The sequence below is a fragment of the Aythya ferina genome (genome assembly GCF_964211825.1).
Source record: "Aythya ferina genome assembly, chromosome: Z".
In the NCBI taxonomy this organism is placed as follows: domain Eukaryota; kingdom Metazoa; phylum Chordata; class Aves; order Anseriformes; family Anatidae; genus Aythya; species Aythya ferina.
The window spans coordinates 38,219,862-38,241,639 of NC_140299.1; the positions used below are offsets into that span (position 1 = coordinate 38,219,862).

Here is a 21,778-nt window from a genome sequence, read left to right on the forward strand (position 1 = left end):
AAATGATAACAAGGTCAAGATAACTCAACTTTAAGCAGTCTTTGCTCCTTGATATAAAATCCAAGCAGAAGAAGCACCGTGTTGTCTTTACAAATTAGCATAAATTAGGGATAGGGAGGGCCTAAAACTGAAGAGGGTATTAGGCAATGGGCCACTGAAGTGCAATTATTTAATGTGACTTTAATTATTTTAAGCAAATTACATTTCACGGAGTAGCTTGGGTTGAAAGGGATCTTGAAGATCATCTCATTCCAACCCCCCCCTGCTGTAGGCAGGGATGCCACCCACTGGATCAGGTTGCCCAAAGCCCCATCCAACCTGGCTGTGAACAACACCAGGGACTTCCTGGGGCATTCACATCTTCTCTGAGCAACCTGTTTCAGTGCCTCACCACCCTCTGAGTGACAAATTTCCTCTTAATAATCCAAATTTCCCCTTTTAGTTTAAGACCATTGCCCCTTGTCCTAACATTATCTAGCTGAGCCCTTCCCCATCTTACCCCTTTAAGTATTGAACACATTTTTTCACATCTGAAGTTAAGGCCAGATTGGCAACAACTGTATATCTGTGGATGCTGATGAGACAGAGCCAATTAAAACCAGATTAAGATCTTGCCATGTTCAAGTTTATACCAGCTGCCACTGCAATGGGAAGTTTGAGAGCTGAATTCAAGTAAGGTGTTTTTTCTTCTTTAGCGACACAGTGTAATAACTTGAAGATTATCCACATGGAGTGATTGCCTAAGAACTATACCAAGGACAGTTACAAAAATGTCCCATCGTCCTTTCTACAAAACAGGTATTAAGCATTTGCTTGTTCTTGAAGCAGACAGACAATGTACTGTTTTGGCTGGAAAAATCCCTAAATAAATCAGAATAATTTCTGTCCCCAGAGAGTACAGCATTTCTAACTTGAACTCAGCTGTTTTTCAATAGGAAGGCACATGCCATTCAGCCAACAGAAGGGCACACATCATTCAGCCAAAAGTACACAGAATAATGTCCTTCAATGTCCAGGTAGGTGACACCAGGAGCTCAACAATTATCACTTTACCATTCTTCTTGAAAAATTACTTTTCACAAACCTGCATCCAGCTGTCATTGGAGACTCTTAAATTTGTCCAAGTGCCTGCAGTGGTACTTTGGAGAAAAATGGAGTAAGTGTATTTGTATAAATGGTAAAATAGAATATCATCTTACTCTGGCTGTAAATCTCCATCTAGCTATATGAGTTTTGCTTAAAACAAGCCAAACCAAAAGAAAAACAAACAAACAAACAACTTAACTCCTATCTAGGCAAGAAGTCATTTATTGCCTGAATTTTTCACAGTGATTTATATCTTACACAGTGAGGAGGAAGATGCATGAGGAAAAATGAAGTTTTGAAAAATTAGCAGTAATTTTCATCACAGAAATTGATTAAAGCATTAAGCTGCCTTGTGATGCATCTCCCCTTCAGGACATTCCAGTAACAACTTAACAGAAATACTTCAGGGGCCCAACTTGTGTTTCTGTCACCAGTATTCCCTTGCAGCACCTAGACTTGCCTGTAGAATACAAGTTGACAAGAGCCAGTCTTCTGGCAGCCATTAATTCCACAAACGTGAGTATAACCTAACATTTTTTAGTTCAAAGCTGCAATTAACGTTCAGGATGTTGAACCTATGGCATCAGAAGACATCAGATTAGAGTTATTAATACAAACTCTGCCACAAAACTTTGATAGGCAAACAGTAATCTTGGGGAAAAGCCATTCTCTCCATGTTCCATGGCACCCTGTGAGCTTCATTTATGCAGGAAACAAGACTCGTTTAACAGACATACGAACCACCTTCTTTCTCTAGCTTCTTTGTACAGCTCTTTTGCTTGCACTGTGAAATTGCATGATGTTAATCAACAGCATTCAGAACAACACGTGGGCTGAATGTGTTAAGTTTGAGCTAGTAAAAATATCTAGCCGATAAAATGTGAGGCAGGACAGTCTCTGCCTCTCAACTCTGCCTCTGAGTCACTCTCAACAACTGTTTTAATGAAAGATGGGAGAGAAAAACTTGGTGGCTTTGCTTTTTCTTCTCTCTCCCCCTCACCAGGATTTTCACTTTTAGTTCACACAAAATAAAGTACCATTGTTCAGCTGATCACAGCATTTTACAGGGCTAGAACACTTGTTCTACAGGTTTATTGTTTAAACAGTTCAGAATTGAAATGTTTTGACTCTTCAAATTCTTCTTTTGAGACCAGGTCACTAACAGCAGAGGAAACTATCTGCAGATTTGTGCAATGCCTCAGTCTTGCATTGTTCTGGTAAATCTAAAGCTGCCTTCTTTGGAAGGCATTCATTTGAAAACCTTTATCTGTATTTAGTTCTTTCCAGGATAATAAAAATACGAGTATCTGGTTCAATGGTCTAGAGCTACTTTTAATCTCTAAAATTCCAATTTTCATTTTTACCCTACCTTTCACAATTATTATTATTATTAATTATCACAGACTATTTCATATTGGACTGAATCTGTCAAAGTTGCTAACAGCAAATTTAGCCAAAAAATTTAAAAAGTAAGACTGTATCACAAATACTTGCCAAACTCTCCTACCGTCACAAGTACTCCTCAGTAGGGTATAGTCTTTGGCTGAAGCTATTTCAGCAATCTGAATGAAATATTTCTTTAACTCTGCAGGAAAGCTTGAAAGTGGCTCAAATTCTTAGCCGTCTTTAATTCACAGGAAGAAACCACACATTTTAAAAATGTTTATTCACACACCTCTTTCAAAGATATACATCTTTTCCCTCATTCCTTCAAAAACAGTCAAGCTTTGAGGTAATTTAGGACAAATATAAGAACACTTAAAAAATAAAAGCAAGAGATCAGTAAAAAAAAATGTAGGCAGGATAAATAGAAAAATATTCAGCCTTCTTTTCACTATGAATTGTTTCAATAGAATGCATTTCAAAAGCAAAATAATCAAGTCACTAAGTCCAAAATTAAGTGTATTTCTGAAGCAAAACTGACTTAAGCAATTATTTCACCTGAGTTTATATTTCAGGGATTGGGCCCACAGCAGTAGAGAAGAAAAAGCATCCAGGGACAGATCCAGATCCTACTACCCCTTACACTGAGAGAGATGAATAGGGAATTAAAAAAAAAAAAAAAAAAAAAGCAAGCAACAACAACAAAACACTCCTAGGCTCAAGCCTCCAAAACCGTATGTTGTTGTACTGGCTCCACATGGAGCTCTATAGCAGCATCTGCATTCACGCCTGTCAGCCAGTACTGACGCTGCCAGTATTATCTTGCTGCACAATGGAACCTGTACCCAGGGGTACTTTGGGGAATGTTAGCAATGGTGTCCTGCTGTCCCAGAGGGACCTTTCAAATTTGAGGATTGTATTCCAGAGATGCAAGGCACTTGCTGGGAAGGCCTGAGATGAAAACTGTGAGTTCAAAAGACTGTCCCCTCTGCCCATTCAAGAGATAAGAAAGGAAAGGCTAAGCCACGCATCCCCTGTCAGATAATTCCAAAGGAACTCTGACTTATAATGTGGCATCTTCTGATACACATGAAGATTGCTCCCTTGGAAAGCTATATTGGAAGACTGCAATACTTTAAGTAAGATAATTTTACAGTTTTAGAGATACGCTTTGGAAATAGCATAGGTTACAGTTCTTCAGGCTGAATGAAAAAAGCTAATCGGAGTCTTCATCATCGAGGTATTCCTCCGCATTACTTAATGTTCGGACTGTACCTAGAAAAAAAGCAAAAAAGATCTCTTTTAGCCTGGGATAAAAATCAGACAAAAAAAAAAAAAAAAAAAAGATTTGCAATGCTTGTAAATCAGTATCTGAGAAAACTGATTTCTGTATCATTCTGGGATGCTAGCACTATACAGATGCTGGGACTGAAGATCTGGATTGCAAAGGTAGGGCTAAGCCAGTCACATCTCATATGTATGTAATGTAGTCTGTCCTCAGTGACCCTCAGGAGCCACCTCCTGGCTTGTTAGGAGCTGTACAGCAGAGATGGAACGCTCTAGTTGTATTTTCTGTATATGTTAACTTCAAATCAAAAAGGAAAGGAGGGCTGCACTGGCAGAAGAGTTTATGTAATTTTCTTCCAAGTGCTTAGATGGCTACAATTCTCCACTTAAAATCGAACACACTCCATCATTGTCTTCTCTTTCCTCACCTACATTTTTTCCTAAGCAAGCATTTCTTAGATCTACTTTATGAGCTTATGCTTTTGAAAAAATGGTAAGCGGAACACAGGAGTACTGAAGTGCAGTACTACCTGGAGAACTACATCTATCTTTGGGACTAAACAAAGATAAACTGCAAAGGCTTTCTGTAATAAATAATTATTTTCCAGCAGATTTTCAAATATACAGTAACATATATCGTATATAATGTATAATATTCTGTACTATTGGGAGCAAAGAATCATAAGATCCTAGTCATAATTTTGCAATAATATATTTAATTATTAATATCAAGTGCAGACTTATGTAACGCACAGAAATAATCACCATGCTATACCAGACTTCTAGAATAAAAACGAGTAAATTTAAACTGACCTGCTGTATCATTTTGATAAAAGAAATATATGAAAGTTTTTTCTCTTTAGTAGGAAAAGAAAAGGAAGGAAAGAAACAAGAAACAGTAGAGCCCTGTGCTCAAGGGACCATGCTTTAGGAAAGGACAGATTCTGTTTTCTCAAAAGCAAAAGCGACACAATCTTTTTGCATTCGTATGGCGCAATTTTAATAACTCTCATTTCTTAGAATACACTTCAATAGTTGTGACATGTACACATGAATCTGTGTGTAAAAACGTAAAGCAAAATTGGACATTTAACTTGTGGAAGTTAAATGTAAGTAACCTTCCTTGGAGAAAACAAAACGTTTTATAGACAGACTGTGATATAAGCCATATCTGGTCCATATAAATAGGAACAAATTTGAAAATGGGGACAGGAAGACCACTGAAATAGGACTGAGCTTCTGAAAAAGAAACATATTTTAACTGAGAGATACTTGAAATACTGAAATGTAGAATCCAGTCATAGAAAAAAAGGAATGAATACAAATGACCAAGAAAATAGAGCAAACAAGAACAGACTAGCAGTATCACATAGGTTATAAATGACCAAATTTACAGAGAAAAACAAGCAAGGAAGCTAATATTGAACCTGCAGTTAAAAAACTAACATCGGCTCTCATATCAAGACAAACAAGAAAACTGTGCGAGAGTATCAGAGCCTGGCAACAGATGACGTGACTAAGGATGAAAAATTAGTCAGCTGTGAAACAAAATAATTTAGGAGTGAAGCAAATGAACCAAAAGTAGGTAAAGTTTCTAGAGCCACAAAATGAAATATTAATATAATTATCTGGGACATTAGAACAGAAGATAGTCCCATACGAGGTGTCTAAACAAGACAGGAAAAAAAATAAGTCGTTCTAACAGGGATTAGATAACATTAGGAAAAAAAAAAAACAACAACACATATTGAAACAGAGGAAAGTCTGCCCCTGGTTACAACTGTTTTCTTCAGAGCCAAAATTGAGAGAAATAGTTTGTCAACATTTTCTAGGAAATCTGGGTATTACCTCTATGAAAAAGCTGATCAGTATTTTTGCTGCAACTGATCATCATTCTTCAAAGCTACTGTCAGATGTTCCATCATTTAACTCCCACAACTGCGTATTACCCACAAATAATTCCTTCTGTTCCCATGTTTTCCATGCTAGCCCTTCAACAGTACAGTTGCTAGACTGCATCCCATTGGTACAAGTTGTCACTGCCTGTGTCATTAAGACATTTCTCATCTTACATGTATGTGTAATTCACTTAGGGTTTCCACACAAATTTCAGCATCCTGAAAGTCACAGGTGATGTTGCTTATGTGACGCTGAACAATTCAGTATTTGTTCACTTTTGTAAAATGTCCTTTTTACCTCCCAGAAGCCTTTGTACACAGACATTGGGCTGTTAGGAAAGAAGAACACAAGTGCGAGGCAGAGAGACTATTTTGATAAATACCTGAAATCATTCTTTCTTTATTCCTCCATTGAACATCACTTAGAAAGACATAGGAGTAAAAAGTTGTAAAAGCAGCAAGACAAAAACAAACAAACAAACCAAACAAACAGAAAAAAAGAGGAGCTTCTGCAGATATTGATTTAGTTTAGAAGAACAGAGAAAACATGCCACACTGCTTTATTCTCACACCCTGTTCCTTGTAGTATACTGCTCCTAAAGGAAGTTTCCATCCTCACTTTTCTTCTGAATAGCCCTTACTGTTTCCACAAATTCCTTTGCCTCTTGCTAAGTAGGATGGCATTTCGTGTGGAGTCAACTACACTGGATGTGATGAACCACAGGCCTATCACACCTCTGCTGAACCACCTCATTCAAACAAACCCTTCCAAAGAACACTCTTAGCTCCAGAGTGATTATGACTAACAACATCTTGATACTCAGCTGAAATAGTGTGTCCTCCAAAGAGGAAAAAATTATCTGAAGAACAAAATTATAGATACCTGCACTCTGTTTCTTCTTAAGCAGTGAAGCACAAGCTGCATTGGTTGCCATGTCTAAAGCCAGTTTCTTCTCGTTGTTCTTCAGATCTGTTCTTGCCCCTTTATAACACAATATTTCCACTATTAATCACTGTCCCAGGTATGCCTTGAGCAATGACATTAAGTAAGACATGAGTTTCAGTAGCATGGGTAAAACAGCTCAGAATAATGGACAAGGAAATCTTATTTATGGACTGATCTGAAGTAGACTAAAAGATATGGATGAGCTTCCAAAAGCTACAGCTGGCTAGGGAAATTGCTGTCTGCTCTCCCTTTCCAAGAAGGAAACGGAACTGCTGTTCTGGGGTTAAGTGCCTAATTTTGTCCACATAGCAGGATGAAATTTAATTTAAGCAGGTGACGTGTCTACTTTCTAAACAGCTGCCAGAATTTTCTGTAAGGCATATAAAGTCATGGCAGGTAAGCTGGCTAGAGATTGTACCTGGGTTATAGGAAAAAAGTTTAAATATACACATTAATAAAAATTCAGGAAGCTCGTCTGCCACACAGGTTGTTGAAATCTTGGTGAAGATCTTTACCCTTTGCCAGCAGCATCTCTACAATATCTGCATAACCTTTCCATGCAGCAGCATGCAAAGCTGTGTCTCCCAATTTGTTCTGTGGAGTTAGAGGGAAAAGCAACAGGATTAAAATACAGAAAAAAAAAAACCTTTCAGCCTGTACCAAGGACAAATAAAATCAGATCTGTAGTGTAAGGGTCCTCCTACCTGTTGGTTTAACTCTAGGTTTGCTTGGGTAAACAGAACATCCACTATATCTGCAAAGAACAGGAAAAAAAGAGTTTACTGGAAACAAAATGGTCTTATTTACATTCATAGTACAGATTTTAGTTAAGATGCAAGGAAAGAGAGATCCAATCAGCTAATGAAAATCTCTAACAGCCAGAACATGTTCAGGAAACAACCAGTCACCAGTCACTACAACAAAATAAGCAACACTTTTTTTGTCTGTCCTTCCCGCTCCACTTCTACCAGTTACAGTGATTAGAAAGCCCACTTCAACAGCAACATCAAAACACATAGCATTTGACAGACCTGAACTTCCCTTATAGCTTTAACTTCTCTTAAAAAAAATATAATATATATATATATATGTACATATATATAAAATCCTTGCTTTATTATTTAGCAATCTATCTAACAAGCAAATCAAGAAAATCAGAGGACAGTTATCTCCAATGAATTCTCCCATACCTTTGTGGCCTCCGTGGCATGCCCAGTACAGAGCTGTGTTTCCAGCTTTGTCTAAGCCATTGACCCCAACTCGGTTATCCAAACATTCTCTCAACCAGCTTAGATTGCCTGAAAAACAATTCTGTTTTACTGATTTGTTTTTTCTTTTAAAAGCTAATAGAAACATTACTTGGTTCTTTATGAAAACCGCCAGTCCTGCCATGAACATACAAGGAGAAAAAGTTATCAGAAACAACTATAATTTGTAAAACAACCTGTCCAACTCATAGCAAACATCTCTTCCTCCTTCTCAGGAGACCTTCAGGTCCCTGCACAGCTAAATGGATGACACCAACTTCTTCTGCTGTATATACAATCATGTCACAGAGAGTGGCAATTTTCCCAGACTGTAAACCAGCTTCTGAAAGCTGCTGAACTTCAGCAAGTAACTATCTTGACAGTTCAAGATATCAGATAAACAAAACAGACAGGGTAACTTCATTCTAAATACATTATTTTAACACAAAACAGTCTTTTAGCATTACACAACTAAAATCCAAGTCACACTTACCTCGCTTGGCAGCTTCATGCAATGGATTATCAATAGATTCAGCTTGCTCGGCCACTGAAATGAAACAGACAGTACATTCTAACTACATCTGAAACTGAAGAGATACTTGATTTCTGTACAGAAATAAAACTTGCTATTTGTTCTACAGGAGACAGTAATACATATTTGATTCACATATGAAAGGGGACTTGTGCCTGATGGACTAGTCAGATACACTTCAATTTCTTATGTATGGTAAAGCAATTCAGAAAAGCGCTTGTAAAAACTTCAAAGCACAGCACTGAATTGATCAGAGGTTGCAAGGCATTAGGTATCTGGTAATATTTTATCTCAGTTGTTACTTGCCTTTCCACAATTGGAATGTTCCTAAGTAACTGCATGTGACTAGGCTTTCAACCTACAGCTTGCCTTCTGTAGTTATAAGTGAATTATTTCCAAGGGGTCTCTGAAAGATAGCTAAGAAAACCCACTGTCAACAGACTTACAACTTATTTAACAGAGGTTTTTATTTTCCCTGGAAAACTTACAGGAGATCTGCAAATCATAACTGCAGAAGCAATGAATATAGCAGTAAGCAGATTCAAGTTGAGGCTTCTGTAGGTCTTTGCTTCATCTCACAAGCTTTAGGTTTTACTAGAGAAGAGAAGCCAACAAGTTCCTGGTCACTGTGCTGTTGCAACAGAAAAAAAGAAACTGAACAGCACTGTGGAACAGCTGGAAGTGCAGCTGTGATTTGGCAACTCCTTTTTTTTTTTAGTAGTTTTTAGGTGAAAAAGCTTGTTACTACTATGCAAACAGATAAATACAATCTGAGATGAGTAGACTCCCTATGTCCTTGCTCTACAGCTTGTTACCCTAGGCAGGGAGAATATAAGAGTATGTTTCTCAGATCCAACTGCTACTACAATCAGATGCAATGCAGGCAAATATATTTCAATTATCAGAAACAGAAGTCTGAAGATTGTCATAACGTATTCTTATTTCATGTTTCTCTAACCGTGAATAAAATAGAACTGCTAGATTCCAGTACTTCAGGTTCCAAAAGTTTGTGCCAGCAGTGAACAGAATCCTGAAGTAGAGCAGAAGTGGACAGCCATCACATTAGCAGAATGCCCTAGTGATATTTGGTAGTGCTTGTAATGCACAGCAGAAAGCATTAACTTTCATAAAGCATAACACTCTCTCAGAAACCTAAAAATAATTTTGTCCTTATAAAACTGTCAGAAGTTCAGTAATAAGTATTTTTAATGCAGATAACACTTGCTCATAACTCTAGCTTCATCAGCTTTTCTATTCAGACATGTTCCTTCAAGCCCAGCAAGTGGAGTACAAGACCCCACCAGAGACTCAGCAGTTTCACGCCTGTCTCCACCTTCCTCAAAAAGGTTGCTGAAGCACACGAGGAGGTATCACTGTTTCAGTAGTTAAGACTAAAAACCTAGGCAGACCTAACCGTGATGACCAGCGGAAGCAAATTTATGAAGATTTTGTATGTCTAAATTGGAAAACATGTTCCTAGCACTCTTCATTCTTAGGTTCTACATAGGTTTCTGTTCTGCTTACACATGAAATTTTGCAAAAGCATGCGCACAGACATATCCTTCTGGCCTAAAATCAGAGCGGTTGAGGTTGGAAGGGTCCTCTGAAAGTCATCTAGTCCCGTGCCCCTACTCAGGTAAAGCCACCCAGAGCAGGTTGCCCAGGACCATGTCCAGACAGCTTTTGAAGACTGCCAAGGAAGAAGACCACACCACTTCTTCATAGGAGAGGTGCTCCAGTCCCTTCATCTTTATGGCCCTTCACTGTGTTCGCTCCAGTAACTCCATGTCCCTTTTGTACAGGGGAGCTGAGAACTACACACAGTACTCCAGGTACAGACTCACCAATGCTGATGAAAGCTTAATGCTGCTCGGATAATTTTTGCAGTGAAAGACTGGAAGCAAGTTCTCCAAATTGATAGTTGCTGCTTTTATTTTAAATACAGCACACTTCAATGTCCAAAAGAAATTTGAGTGCAGGTAAGCACCTTTAAACTACTCTTGTATATAACAGCAATCATCTCTGGCAGGAATAGTCATTCTAGAAGTCACAAAGTTTTTCTGCAAGTGAAATTGTACACTATGGTCTCAATAACTGCACTGTAGTCCTCTACTCATATAATTCTACTAAGTACAGTTCAGGGTGGGGAACCATATAGCATTGCTACCATGTCTCCTGGTGAAGAAGGGACAACACAGAGCAACCACACAGTTACCAAAATACTAACAGTTCTGATGCAACCTGTCACGTGACTCTGCTACTCTGCCTACATTTCCTGGGTGGACTTGGAAGAATTGTGCTGTGATTACCATACTCATGGCTTTTCAAAATGATTTTAGTTGAATGTGAAAAAGCAATTTCTATTCTGTCAAAACAGGTATGTTTAATGTTGGTGCAATCAAGAAACATTTCCTTCTGTGGCTGAATAGGTTCATTAAAAACCAACAAATGTCAAACAAAACAGCCCTATTTCTTCAGCAGAGTAAAAAAAAGACAAAAAAGCAAAGGATATCTACAGAACTGCTCATCTGCTTTAGACTCCTGTCCACATACAGTATTTACTTAACATTTCAACTATTGATAATCTATCTGTCTAAGAAGCCACCCAGAAGCTCTGCCAGCTTCTCGAGCTCCAAGTTATAAAAGGACTTGTGTCCATCATTAGATTTATTTAAAAACAAACAAACAAACAAAAAAAACACCTCAAACCAAAAGCAATATACAAACGGAAAGAATACATCTAAGACACTGCTACTAAGATCTTAAAAGTTGGAATACATTCACTAAGGATATCAAAAATGTAAGCCCATGAGTTGCGTGCATCCTATAGAATCCTCCCTTATATCCATGTGTTCTTCCTCTCAAAACTAAGAACATCTCCTGCTGTTACATGCACACTTAGAAACAAATACTTGGCAAACTCACAGCCTGTACACTGCTGATGAATAGTGATATTCATAGTGTAAGTGATATTGCAGAAGTATTCCAAAATACCCTGGCAGAGTACTGTTAAATGCCAATATTGTTAACAGTGTCTGAAAGAAAGTGTATCAGTAATTTTCATTTGGCCATTTCCTTTGATTGTGAATGATCTTACCAAATGAAATTATTCTAGACATTACCATAGTTGCTTGGAATTAGTCCAGTTCTCCCTTTGCAAGTTCCTTTCCACCAGTTTGTATCACTCTGAAGAGAAAGGAGAAAAGAGTTTATAAGGGATATACTGCATCTCAGAAGTATATAGTCTGTACGGGATGTGTCAGACTCACCATGTCTGAGATGTAAATGATATCTCCTTCTTCAAAGTACAGTTCATCTGGCTTAAAAAATAATTAAAATAAAAGTAAGGGTAAACAGAAATCTGGGTGTGTATAATTAAGTAAAATAAATACCTGTAAAAAGCAGAGTCTATTCAGTATTTCTTTCAAAATGACCATAGTTCTAATTCTGTACGTACTAGACAACTGCCTGACAGTCTGATACTGTAGTTTGACTTGCCTGCAGCTAACTTTTTGGATCTGTCATCTTCCTGACTGCTAAAGAAAGACTGTGGTCTTTCCAACTGAACACTGTGCAACAAAAGCAGTGAAATATATCTTGTTTGTTAACTTCTTCCCCTTTCTTGGCTGGTCACAGTTCATCAACTCTCTCAGTTCTCTCTCAATTATCCTTGTTGCCTTTGGAAGAAAAGAAAAGTCATGTTTAAGAACCAGTACCCATCAACACACGTTTTCAATGAAAAAGTAGTACAGCAAGTCTGATAGTCCAATCCTAGCAGAACTAAAGAAATCTTATTATAGAAAAGTTTTAAAAGAAGCCCCTACAAATCCCAAAATCTGGATATACTTACTGTTCTGGGTTCAAACGTATACAGGGCTCTGAACACTTTAACCTGCCCTAAAAAAATATAAAAAAAATTATTAATACCATGCTTTCTAAACACTGCATACACATACAGCCCCCAAATCCAAGTAAATTCCTTTTCTTAACCCTTAAAACTGCTTGCTGAATGAGTTTGTGGTACGAATTTTTATCAATGAAAGTAATGATGAAAACACTGAACCAAGCAGCGTGATTCTGAAGGAAATGGGTCAACTGACCAGTCCTACACATCTAACAGTCTTCATGGCTAACCATGTAAATCAACTTAAGTATTGTCACTGGTTTCTGAGATAAATTGCAGTTTCAATCATTTACTCACCCATATACTTGTGTTTTTTTTTTTTTTTTTTTTTTTTTAAATAATGTCAAATTCTACAGAATTAAGGAAGGAATAAAGAACCAAAGCAATGACTGATGTCTGTCCTATGCTCTCATACTTGCAGTCATTATTAATCAAAAAAATAACACAATGGCACAAAAATCATTGAAGGACTTGAAGTAAAATGATCATGGTCAGCAAGTCCTATTTATGTAATGTACAACTTATAAGGTATTCTGCTTACATGCTTAAAATAACCTAGTGTTTATAATTCCACTGAGTAAGCAATGTTTATTTTAATAGGGCAGTTTTAAGAGACTCTTATAGCAGCATCCAGGCCCGGAAAACATAACTTTAGCACAGAGAGGCAGAAATTTAACTACATTAACTGCAAGAGAAGCATCCCTGTAAACATTTAAAAATATTCAATCTAGGTGTATTTCGAGCATACAAAGCAAAAGGTATAAGATGGGTTCAGGAGAAGAAACACGTACATTCTATAATTTTATTAATTGAACTGCTGAAATATACTGAGCTGGATGGAAAAATATACACACATTTGTTTGCTTTTAAATATCACAACTATGTAAGTAAGCCACACTGTACTGCAGGTTCTTAAATTATATTTCACGTTATGCAGACTAACTTATAATCAAAGCAGTTCTTTGGTTCATTAAGACAATGCACTACTTAGAAAAGGCTATTTATATTTTCTGTCACTGATGAATTTACTGCCAAAGATTCACACTGTACAACAAAGTGTGGTTACACAGACTCTTGCACAGTATATTAAGGTGTAAATTATGTGGAAAGAATTGAGCAACAAGAGAGTAAGTTTCCCTACCTCTTAAGAATAACCCCTTATCCTTCTCTAAAGAAGAGGAGGCAAAAAATGTCTCGAGATACTTTCTTAATAGAGGTACTCTTTCTGACCGCAAATAGCCTACTGACGGGAGTTTTAGAGTTTAAGCATTTTGGCTAACTTAAGGGCTTTAGAAATCTCAGTCTAAATATATATATATGCTGACAGGCTTGAGAAAGAGGGATGGTACTCAACTGTATAAGCTGCCATATTGATCAGTCTGCCATTTTGATCGATATCCTGAAGTCTTGGAGTAGTTTTTGAAAGACATCTTCAAATACCTCTAGATGTTCTTGTGCAAGAGCCATAGCACAGTCTATGTTTATATAGGGACATCTATCAATGCATAACTGCTATGCAAAACATTTATCTAGTACTCTCTATTAAGCTTTTTTTTATGTCTAAGTACATGTAATGATATATCCATAAAATTGAACTGTTAACTTTCTTAATTACCAAACGTATGCAGACACTGAAAATACTATTTTTCTTCCAGTTTGTAGCTATATCCCATGCTTCTCCCAGACATTTTTTTTTCTCCTTGAGTAATACCATTAGAATTCTCTCTCACACAGCAGCCATTACTTAGACATAATGGGTTCAACACTTTACAGACCCACACTCCAGAAACTAACTACCTGTACTGTGGCAGCAGCTAAAAAGAATTAAACCCCTATTCATTACATGGATTGAAATGATGAAAACAAAACAAGCAAACAATAATGTGTCATAGACGCAAGTGCTTCAGAATTAAGTGTCCAAACTGTGACTAGTAGTCAATAAAAAAAAAAAAAAAAAAAAAAAAAAAAAACACACATGGAGAAAGAACAAGGGATGACAAACCAGGATGGGTAACATAAAGGGGTGGGTGGTACAGAATACTGTTCCTTATCTAAGACTTTTTCTTGAATAGATGGCAGTAAAATGCACAAAAGGACTGCACACTATATACTTTGATGACTTTAAGCATCAAACACTACTTTTCAAGGTTCTACTTAAGTAAAAGGAGAAACTGGAGACCAAAAGGGAAGAATAACAAATAATAAAGCAGAAATGATAAGATGGCAGAAGATAGAGAAAAGCAAGAAATATAGATCTTTGTACAGCATGCATTTCCAGTAATAATGTACTACACGCATACCCAGAGTTTAACAGTTTTCTAGAACTGGGGAGGTTTTAGAAAATGTAAATACTGAAGCTGATAAAAGCACTGTTGAAATGTTTTTTAAACTAAAGGTAATTTGTTTTCTGTTTATGTTTTATTCTATACAATAGAAATACAGAGTTACTTCCCCAAATGTTTATTCATGGCTTCACAGCACAGCACATTCCTGAACATTTCCCTCTGATGAAGTACAGATCTGCATCTACAAAACAGTAAGTCTGGTAAACTTTAGTTTTACAGTACTTCATATGGAGTTAAACACTACTTACTACTGGCATTTTCAAATTATCTTTTAAGTATTTATTGATAAACAGATGTTAAGCCTGTTTACATTGCTGCATTTAAGAGCAAAGAACAATATGATTTTAGCACTTCACAGGGTAAATTTTCTTTTCTCCCAGAGATTAATTAAATCTCATAAATTAATGAGATTTAAAACAACAAAACATAGGGACTCAAGGGGCATATTAAACTAGTGCCCCCATTCTGGAAATACCAATAACCTGTTTTTTACTAGGCACACGAGTAGCCACAATCACTTGAATACAAGTACTTTTATCTAGCAATGCACATCCCTAGGCTTGCATACAAAATTACATCTTTTCCTGGCTAGTGTCCTCTGGAATAAGCACAAAATTAGAAAGTGCCTGAGGACCTGCTGTGCTCCTCTTTACTACTCTCCTTTCACTAACCACTTTGTAAGATTCCGGTAGGATGGAGACGATGGGTATTAGCACTGATTTAGATTTGCTTAAGTAGACTGGCTGCACCTCCTGAACGGGTATTTCTAGAACAAAATAACCAAAATGCAAAAGACACATCTACTTTCTTATTTTATTTTATTTTTGAGGTCTCAAGGTATCAGGCTAAGATTAACAACTTTGTTATCAGCATAACTAACAAAGGCAGTATCACTTCTGAAAATAAAAAATAGAAGCACAGTGCAGAGATATCTCACAGTAACTGCAGGGACAAATCTGAACAGTCCTTTTCAGTTCCGTACTTCAGCCACAAGTCTGCCTTTTCCCTTTTCACAGGATTTTTATTAAACATCTATAATACAACTATCTGACAAAAAAGGATAATTTATACACACACTACACAGTCAAGTGAACTCAGCATACAAAACACCCACGTCACAATTTAACAAACCCTCACCCAGCAGCAGGACAAGGTGAGTCAACCTAAATTCCTCTGAATTCTTTCTGATAATTTCTCCTACAGAATGCTTTCATCAAGAAAGGGAACAGGCAACTCAGATTCCTCTTAACAGTTGAGTAACAAATAACACTCATGAAAGGAAAGAAACTGTGGTACTAAACAGTAACAACAGTTTAAAAATGCAGCTTCTGATATATACTGAACTACACAAGACCTCTACTGGGTTTTCCAATACAAAGTTTAAAAAAAAAAAAAGTTTTTTTTCAAAGGACTAGAAACTTTGTTTCCTAACAATTTTGATTTTAATTGCAGTATCATTAATAGAAAGTTGTTTTCAAAGAAGTGCTAAGTGTTTTTGCAACAAATTTAGTTGCAGCAGATTTAGTTTCTCTCAGTAATGTTCCCCCCCCCCCCACTTCCCTTCTGTCCTTTTACACCAGCTTCTCAATGCTGTCACAGACACCAGCATTAAAATTCCACTCAACTTGCACCTAAAGCATTTTCTGCTTTCCTCTTATTTACTTTCACCTGTGAAAGAAAGAAAAGAGACTGATTCTTGCATGGCATTATTTATTTAGCCATCTCAGTGAGGCCAAACTTCTAGCACTAAAGGGGAGGGAAAACAACTTTGTTAGTCAATTTGTATTACTTATTCAGCAAAAACAAACAAACAAACAAAACTAACAATAACAAAAAACACACAGCACGACACCTTCCTGGATGTGAGAGCCATTTATTTTAGTTAAAATAATCATGATTATAAGCCAATCAAGGCTTGGCTCCAGTGAACCAATACAGGTCTTTTGCTAGAATTTTACATCCTCGTTCTCCTGCCAGAGACAGACACAATCAAATTTCACTGAATGATCCAAACAACATTTTACAAATCAGATATTGGTCACGATGGAGCATCTTTTCATCGACTACATTTAGAGTGAGTAGCACTAGACTACCATAAAAATCAGAGTAATTAACTTTCTTTACATAAAGACTCCCTGGATATCACAGCGCACTGTTACAGTGCCTGTAACAGAGGGAATGGGATACTCTCCGCACTGCGGACCCTGGTCTTCTACACACAAATTAGAAAACTTCAAGTCCATCAACTTCCATAAGAGTTCAAACTAATTCTTGGCTAACTGTCACCAGCCATTAGGCAGCGACCATCCTCCAAGGCTGCACAGACAAAGCTGAGAATAAGGGAGAGTCTAGCAGAAATTTGATTAACAACAACTAATTTCAATCCCCACCTGTAACAATTTGACCAAAAAGAGAAAGTATGAATAAGCTCCAGGGTAGGGAGAAAAAGGACAGGTTCAAGGGCCTATGCAAGTTTCAGAGTCTCCTCCCAGAACACAAATTGTGCATTTTGATGCACATTCAGATGATTTTCTCTGAAGCATGCAAGACATCTTCTGCCTCACAGATGATGTGCTGTCACAAACAGTTGGTGCTTTCTCAGTGTTGATTTAGGACCCTACAAAGGAATTACACAGCCTGGCAACAGCAGCAATTGGAAGCCACGATGCTTTTTGTAAGAGCTGGCATTATGGGAAAACTATAGATCAGGATCATTTGTGATATGCTTGCACTTCACTTTAACAAGGAAAGTAATGCTTGTGTTATGATAATGCATGCGTCTTTGGAAGCATGCTGTTTTCTTAGAAGGACATTAAGGGCAGATGGAAACTTTCCTCCCCTGACTTTTCAGGAACAGGAAAATAAGGTGCTGTTACACTCAGACGTTCAAGAAGGATTAAAGAGTGGGAATATGTTTTACAGGACTGCTGCTTGAAATCTGGCATTTTGCTCAAAGATTTTTGCATAGAGACACAACTGAGTACAATACAACATTTAAGGACCACTTTAAGACAGACAAAAAGTAGAGGTATCAGTGTTTAGAGAGCCATCTTCCACTTTTAAATAGCGCTCTGTTAGAAAAGTGAACAAGGGCACACAAATGGGAGGGGGGAAGGGCAGGGGGGCATTAATCCAGCAAAAAAGACTGGGACTCTGTTTAGGGATACACAGAAATGAATCCAAAGGACAGACTGGTACCAGCATAGATGACAAAGTGGGGTAGCCCAGCAACAACCATGGACTGCAACCATCAATAACTGGAGCAGAAAGAACAAACAGCGTTTGTTTACAGAAAATCAGAATTAAGAATATTCTCAGTGAAGATATATGTGGACACTTTGTGTTTGATGCATACAATTTCATAAATTAATTTTGACCAGCAGTTTGATGTTTTAATCTTCCTCTTCTTAGCAGTTTAATTTTCCAAATACAGAGAATGCCTTCACTTGCAGGAAGCCTGTTTGTAGCCCCAGCAAGCCGCTTGCAGTAAATGGAGGGTCCGGGGTCAGAAACGGAAATTTAGCATTCATGTTGGTGCTGTTTAATAGTTGTGCTAATGTCCGCCCCACAGCCTCCCACTTTCAAGCTCGAGGCTAAGGCACAGCTCCCCACACTCACATGCTCACCTCTCCCTAGCTGACAGAAACCTTTCAGTGACTACAAAAGGGATCAGTTTGAGCCATCTGGCTGTCAAGACCTTAGCGTACCACTCAGGGTGTATTTTCTGCTTCTGTGACTCCTGTAAGTGCCACAGCTCCTACTTCATCTCAGTAACATGAAAAGTACTTGACTGTGGTTCAAACTAAATATTTATATTCAAAATTCTATTTTTAACTGTGAAAGCTACTAGTGGCTGCGAAGGCAACAGACCTACTTTAAGGCAGTGAGCCGTTCTGTTACATATGTTATGTTTCCTTCTGCCTCCCTTCCTCTCAATTGGAATCATTTTAAATTGTAATTTCCTTGGGACAAAATCCTGTCTTTCTCTGTAAAATGTAAGTATTATGTGGACTCTGTGCCAGGATCAATAAATCTTACCTTATCGGGATAGTAAGAAAATAAGGAAGATTTCTTTAAAAATATTAACATAACATTTTCAGGTCCCGAAAAGATGTTGCTGCACGAAGTGTAAGGCTCAAGTCAAAAAAGTGTAATCACAGAACACTGTTTAAGGAAAAAACTAGCACAAGTCAATACAGCTTGTCAGGTTCAAAGGATTTATTAAGTAGTTTTTGTAAATAGAATCAACATCAGACACAGAATGTTTAAGAGGTTAATGAACTCTAAAAAGAATAATGTAGTTTGAGACATCAATAGAGCTTTTGAAAGACGGAGGAGAAATCCTACCCTTGCGTAGTGAAGGAAAGCTAGAAGAAAGCTTCAACTATTCTCAGCTCCCACTCCACTCTTTTGTATCTCCAGTGGCAGGTCTAAATAGAAAAACAGGCCTGAAAGCAAGAATGGTATGAAGAGCCTCAGCAGAAAAGCAAAGTGAGGAGATGGCTTTTTTGAAAGCTGGATTGTTTTAAAGGAAAAAGTCACAAAACGATAAAAATTAGAAGCTTTCTAAAGCCACTAAAAACAACCACAGCCCCTTACTCAAAGGTTAACCACAGTTGCCAAAATATAGCTCAAGAGCTGACAAATGTATCAGACAACTGTCTAAAATCTAAAATGACAAAACCCCCTCTTCACAAAGAAATCCAATGCACTGCTCATGCAGCAGGATTATTAGAAGTGAAGAGTATTTGATCAGGTAAAAATCTCTCATGTACAGAAGAAAACCACATTTAATGCTGTAATTAGTATTCTTCCCTTAGCACGTCCTGTTTTGCACATTTTCAAAGCACTGTCTGGCCTTCCAGCTGTAATCTCCAACAGCCCCATGATGAACACTCTCACTGTTTTAGAAATGAGTATTTCACTACACATACTTCTCTACCACTGGCTGCATCTCCCTCCATTTCTACCTAGTTTGCAGTTTTTCCTATGTAAAAAATAAATAAATAAATAAATTTGTAGAGAACTGCAGCAGCCGAAGTCTTGTTTCCTATCTGTCTTGAATTGTAACTATTCAGTGGCAAGGCAAGCAGGTTTGATGTCCTCCGACACAGGCTACATATCAGGTTACAGTCTGGATACCTAATAATAACGAAGAAAAATTAACAGCCTCATCAAATGCACTGAGAAAACATTCCATCATCTGCAGCCTAGAAGTTGCTAACAGATACATCAATTTGTATCAAAAGCTACAGGAATTGTTTCACAACATGCAGCCCCTATATTTATGTCTTTAAGTTGCTACATTTTAATGCCTATAACCCCAAGAGATCCAATGACAGTATTAAAAACATAACTGGTATTATACACAGAAAGAAGCCAGCTGTACAAAATATTTTGAAGTAAACTAGAAGACAGTCTCTTCCTGCCTTGGAATTACATTAACACAATAGCCTCACTTTCTCTTTTCAAAAAGAAGACGTTTTTCAAAAAGACTTTCATTAATCGACCCTGAGAACAACTACTAAGAAAGCCTTATTCTCTTCCTCTTTCTTCTTCTGCCATTTATTTCTACCCATTTCCTTTTGCTGTGTCAAGCAATCATGTGGTAAACCAGATCAGCAAGTTCATTGTAATATAAGAATAACCTAACAAGAAAGTGTTCTGTAGTGTCGGAACACCAATCCAGCTTGCCCCATCACTAAACAGAATGGAAAAGGGATATGGTGCAGGTACAGAGAACCTCACCTTTTGATGGCAGCCTGCATTTTATCAGATCAGTCGTACCACAAAACTGCATCGCAGTAAACTCGTGAAGAATGCCCAACATTAGACATAAAACGCCGGAGTTAGCCTTGTAGCTCTGGGAGGTTAAATAGTTTGATTCCTGAAATTCCTTAAGAATCTTAACTTTAACCCATCTTTCTGCAAATCGACACTGAGTTACCCACTCTAGATTTTTTTTTTTTTGTACATATTTGGCTGTTAAAATAACACCACACCCTTTCAGAAGCCCACAGATTTCCTCATACAGGTTTTCAATGGCAGACCACAAGGGCCATACTTCTAGTACTGCCTTATTTTCCCCGTGGGCACGGTCAGTTTTGAAAGATGCTTAGCAGATTAAAGAGCAGAGGAAATTCCCCCAAGGGTGGAACTCCGCATTCAGGGAGCTTTCACAGATTTTGCTTCTGCAGGTAGGTAGATAGATGGGTTAAGTGTCCTAAACCGGTGTTGCACTTCCTCTAAACGAATTCAAAAGTTACAAGCTGTTCAAGTGTTTGGTTAGGCTCGAGGTATTTTTGGAAAGCGTTAAGAAGAAAGCTAAACCTAATGGCTTAAATTTTGACAGAGGAGCGTGTACGTTGACCCGCAGGAAGACATCTTTACGCTAAGTTTGAAAACTACGCCACTTCTAATCATTCTTTTCAGCACGTTTTTAGAAGGAAAAAGAAAAAGAAAGATGTGCTTTTATGTGTTTTTTTTTGTCAGGCCGTGGAAGCTAACTCTCCGCGACAGGGGCCCGGGGCAAGAGCTCCGCCTCAGGGCGCTGGCAGGGGAGTAGGGGCTGGCGGCGGGGGCTCCCCGCGGGGCTGCTCCCGAGCCTCGGCCGCGGGGCTCGCCCCGCACCGCCTCCCTGACGGCTTCCCGGCCAGCGGGGGCCTGACGGGGCCTTCTGGAAGCTTCCCCGGCGCCGCGGCGCCCAGCCGAGGAAGAGGAAGGCAGCGGGAGGGCGGCTCGGCCCCGCGCCCCCCTCCGCGGGGCTCCGTCAGCCGGCACCCGGCTGCTCCGCGGGCCGCCGGGACCCTCCCTCGCGCCTTACCTGGCTTGGCCGGCTTGGGCGGCGGCGGCTTGGACATGGCTGCGGGCGGCGGGGCGAGCCCTCTGCGGGCTCCCGGCGGCGGCGGCGGACGAGGAAGGCGAGGACGGGGAGCGGGAGGAGGAAGGAGGGAGGGGGGGAGGGCGGCGGCGATGGGCGTGTGCAGCGCCCGTGCCGTGCGCAGCGCCCCCTAGCGGCGGCCGCGTGGTGCCGTGCGCAGCCACCCCCTGCGCGCCGAGGCCCCGCCCCTCCTGGCTCGCCCCCGTCGCCCCGGCGGCGGTTGGCGGCGGTTGGCGGCGGTTGGAGCGCGGGCGAGTAGCGGCGGCAGGC

At 38.9% G+C, this 21,778-nt stretch overlaps 2 protein-coding genes across 2 annotated transcripts in view; one reads left to right on the forward strand and one right to left on the reverse strand.

The window, feature by feature from the left end:
• Positions 1-3,685: 3,685 nt before the first annotated feature.
• Positions 3,686-20,428, reverse strand: OSTF1 (osteoclast stimulating factor 1; the record flags this gene model as incomplete). Its single annotated transcript, XM_084504643.1, has 10 exons — positions 3,686-3,744; positions 6,538-6,636; positions 7,116-7,194; positions 7,305-7,354; positions 7,791-7,985; positions 8,341-8,394; positions 11,502-11,565; positions 11,649-11,699; positions 15,300-15,394; positions 20,377-20,428. 10 exons carry the CDS (start codon positions 20,426-20,428, stop codon positions 3,686-3,688), a joined length of 798 nt encoding a protein of 265 aa, XP_084360769.1.
• The window catches only part of CARNMT1 (carnosine N-methyltransferase 1), a 34,676-nt gene continuing 30,985 nt past the window's right edge, over positions 18,088-21,778 (forward strand). The window contains exon 1 of the mRNA XM_084504644.1: positions 18,088-20,825. Coding sequence (XP_084360770.1) covers positions 20,740-20,825 — 86 coding nt within the window. The 5' untranslated portion in view covers positions 18,088-20,739. The remainder of the gene's footprint in view (positions 20,826-21,778) is intronic.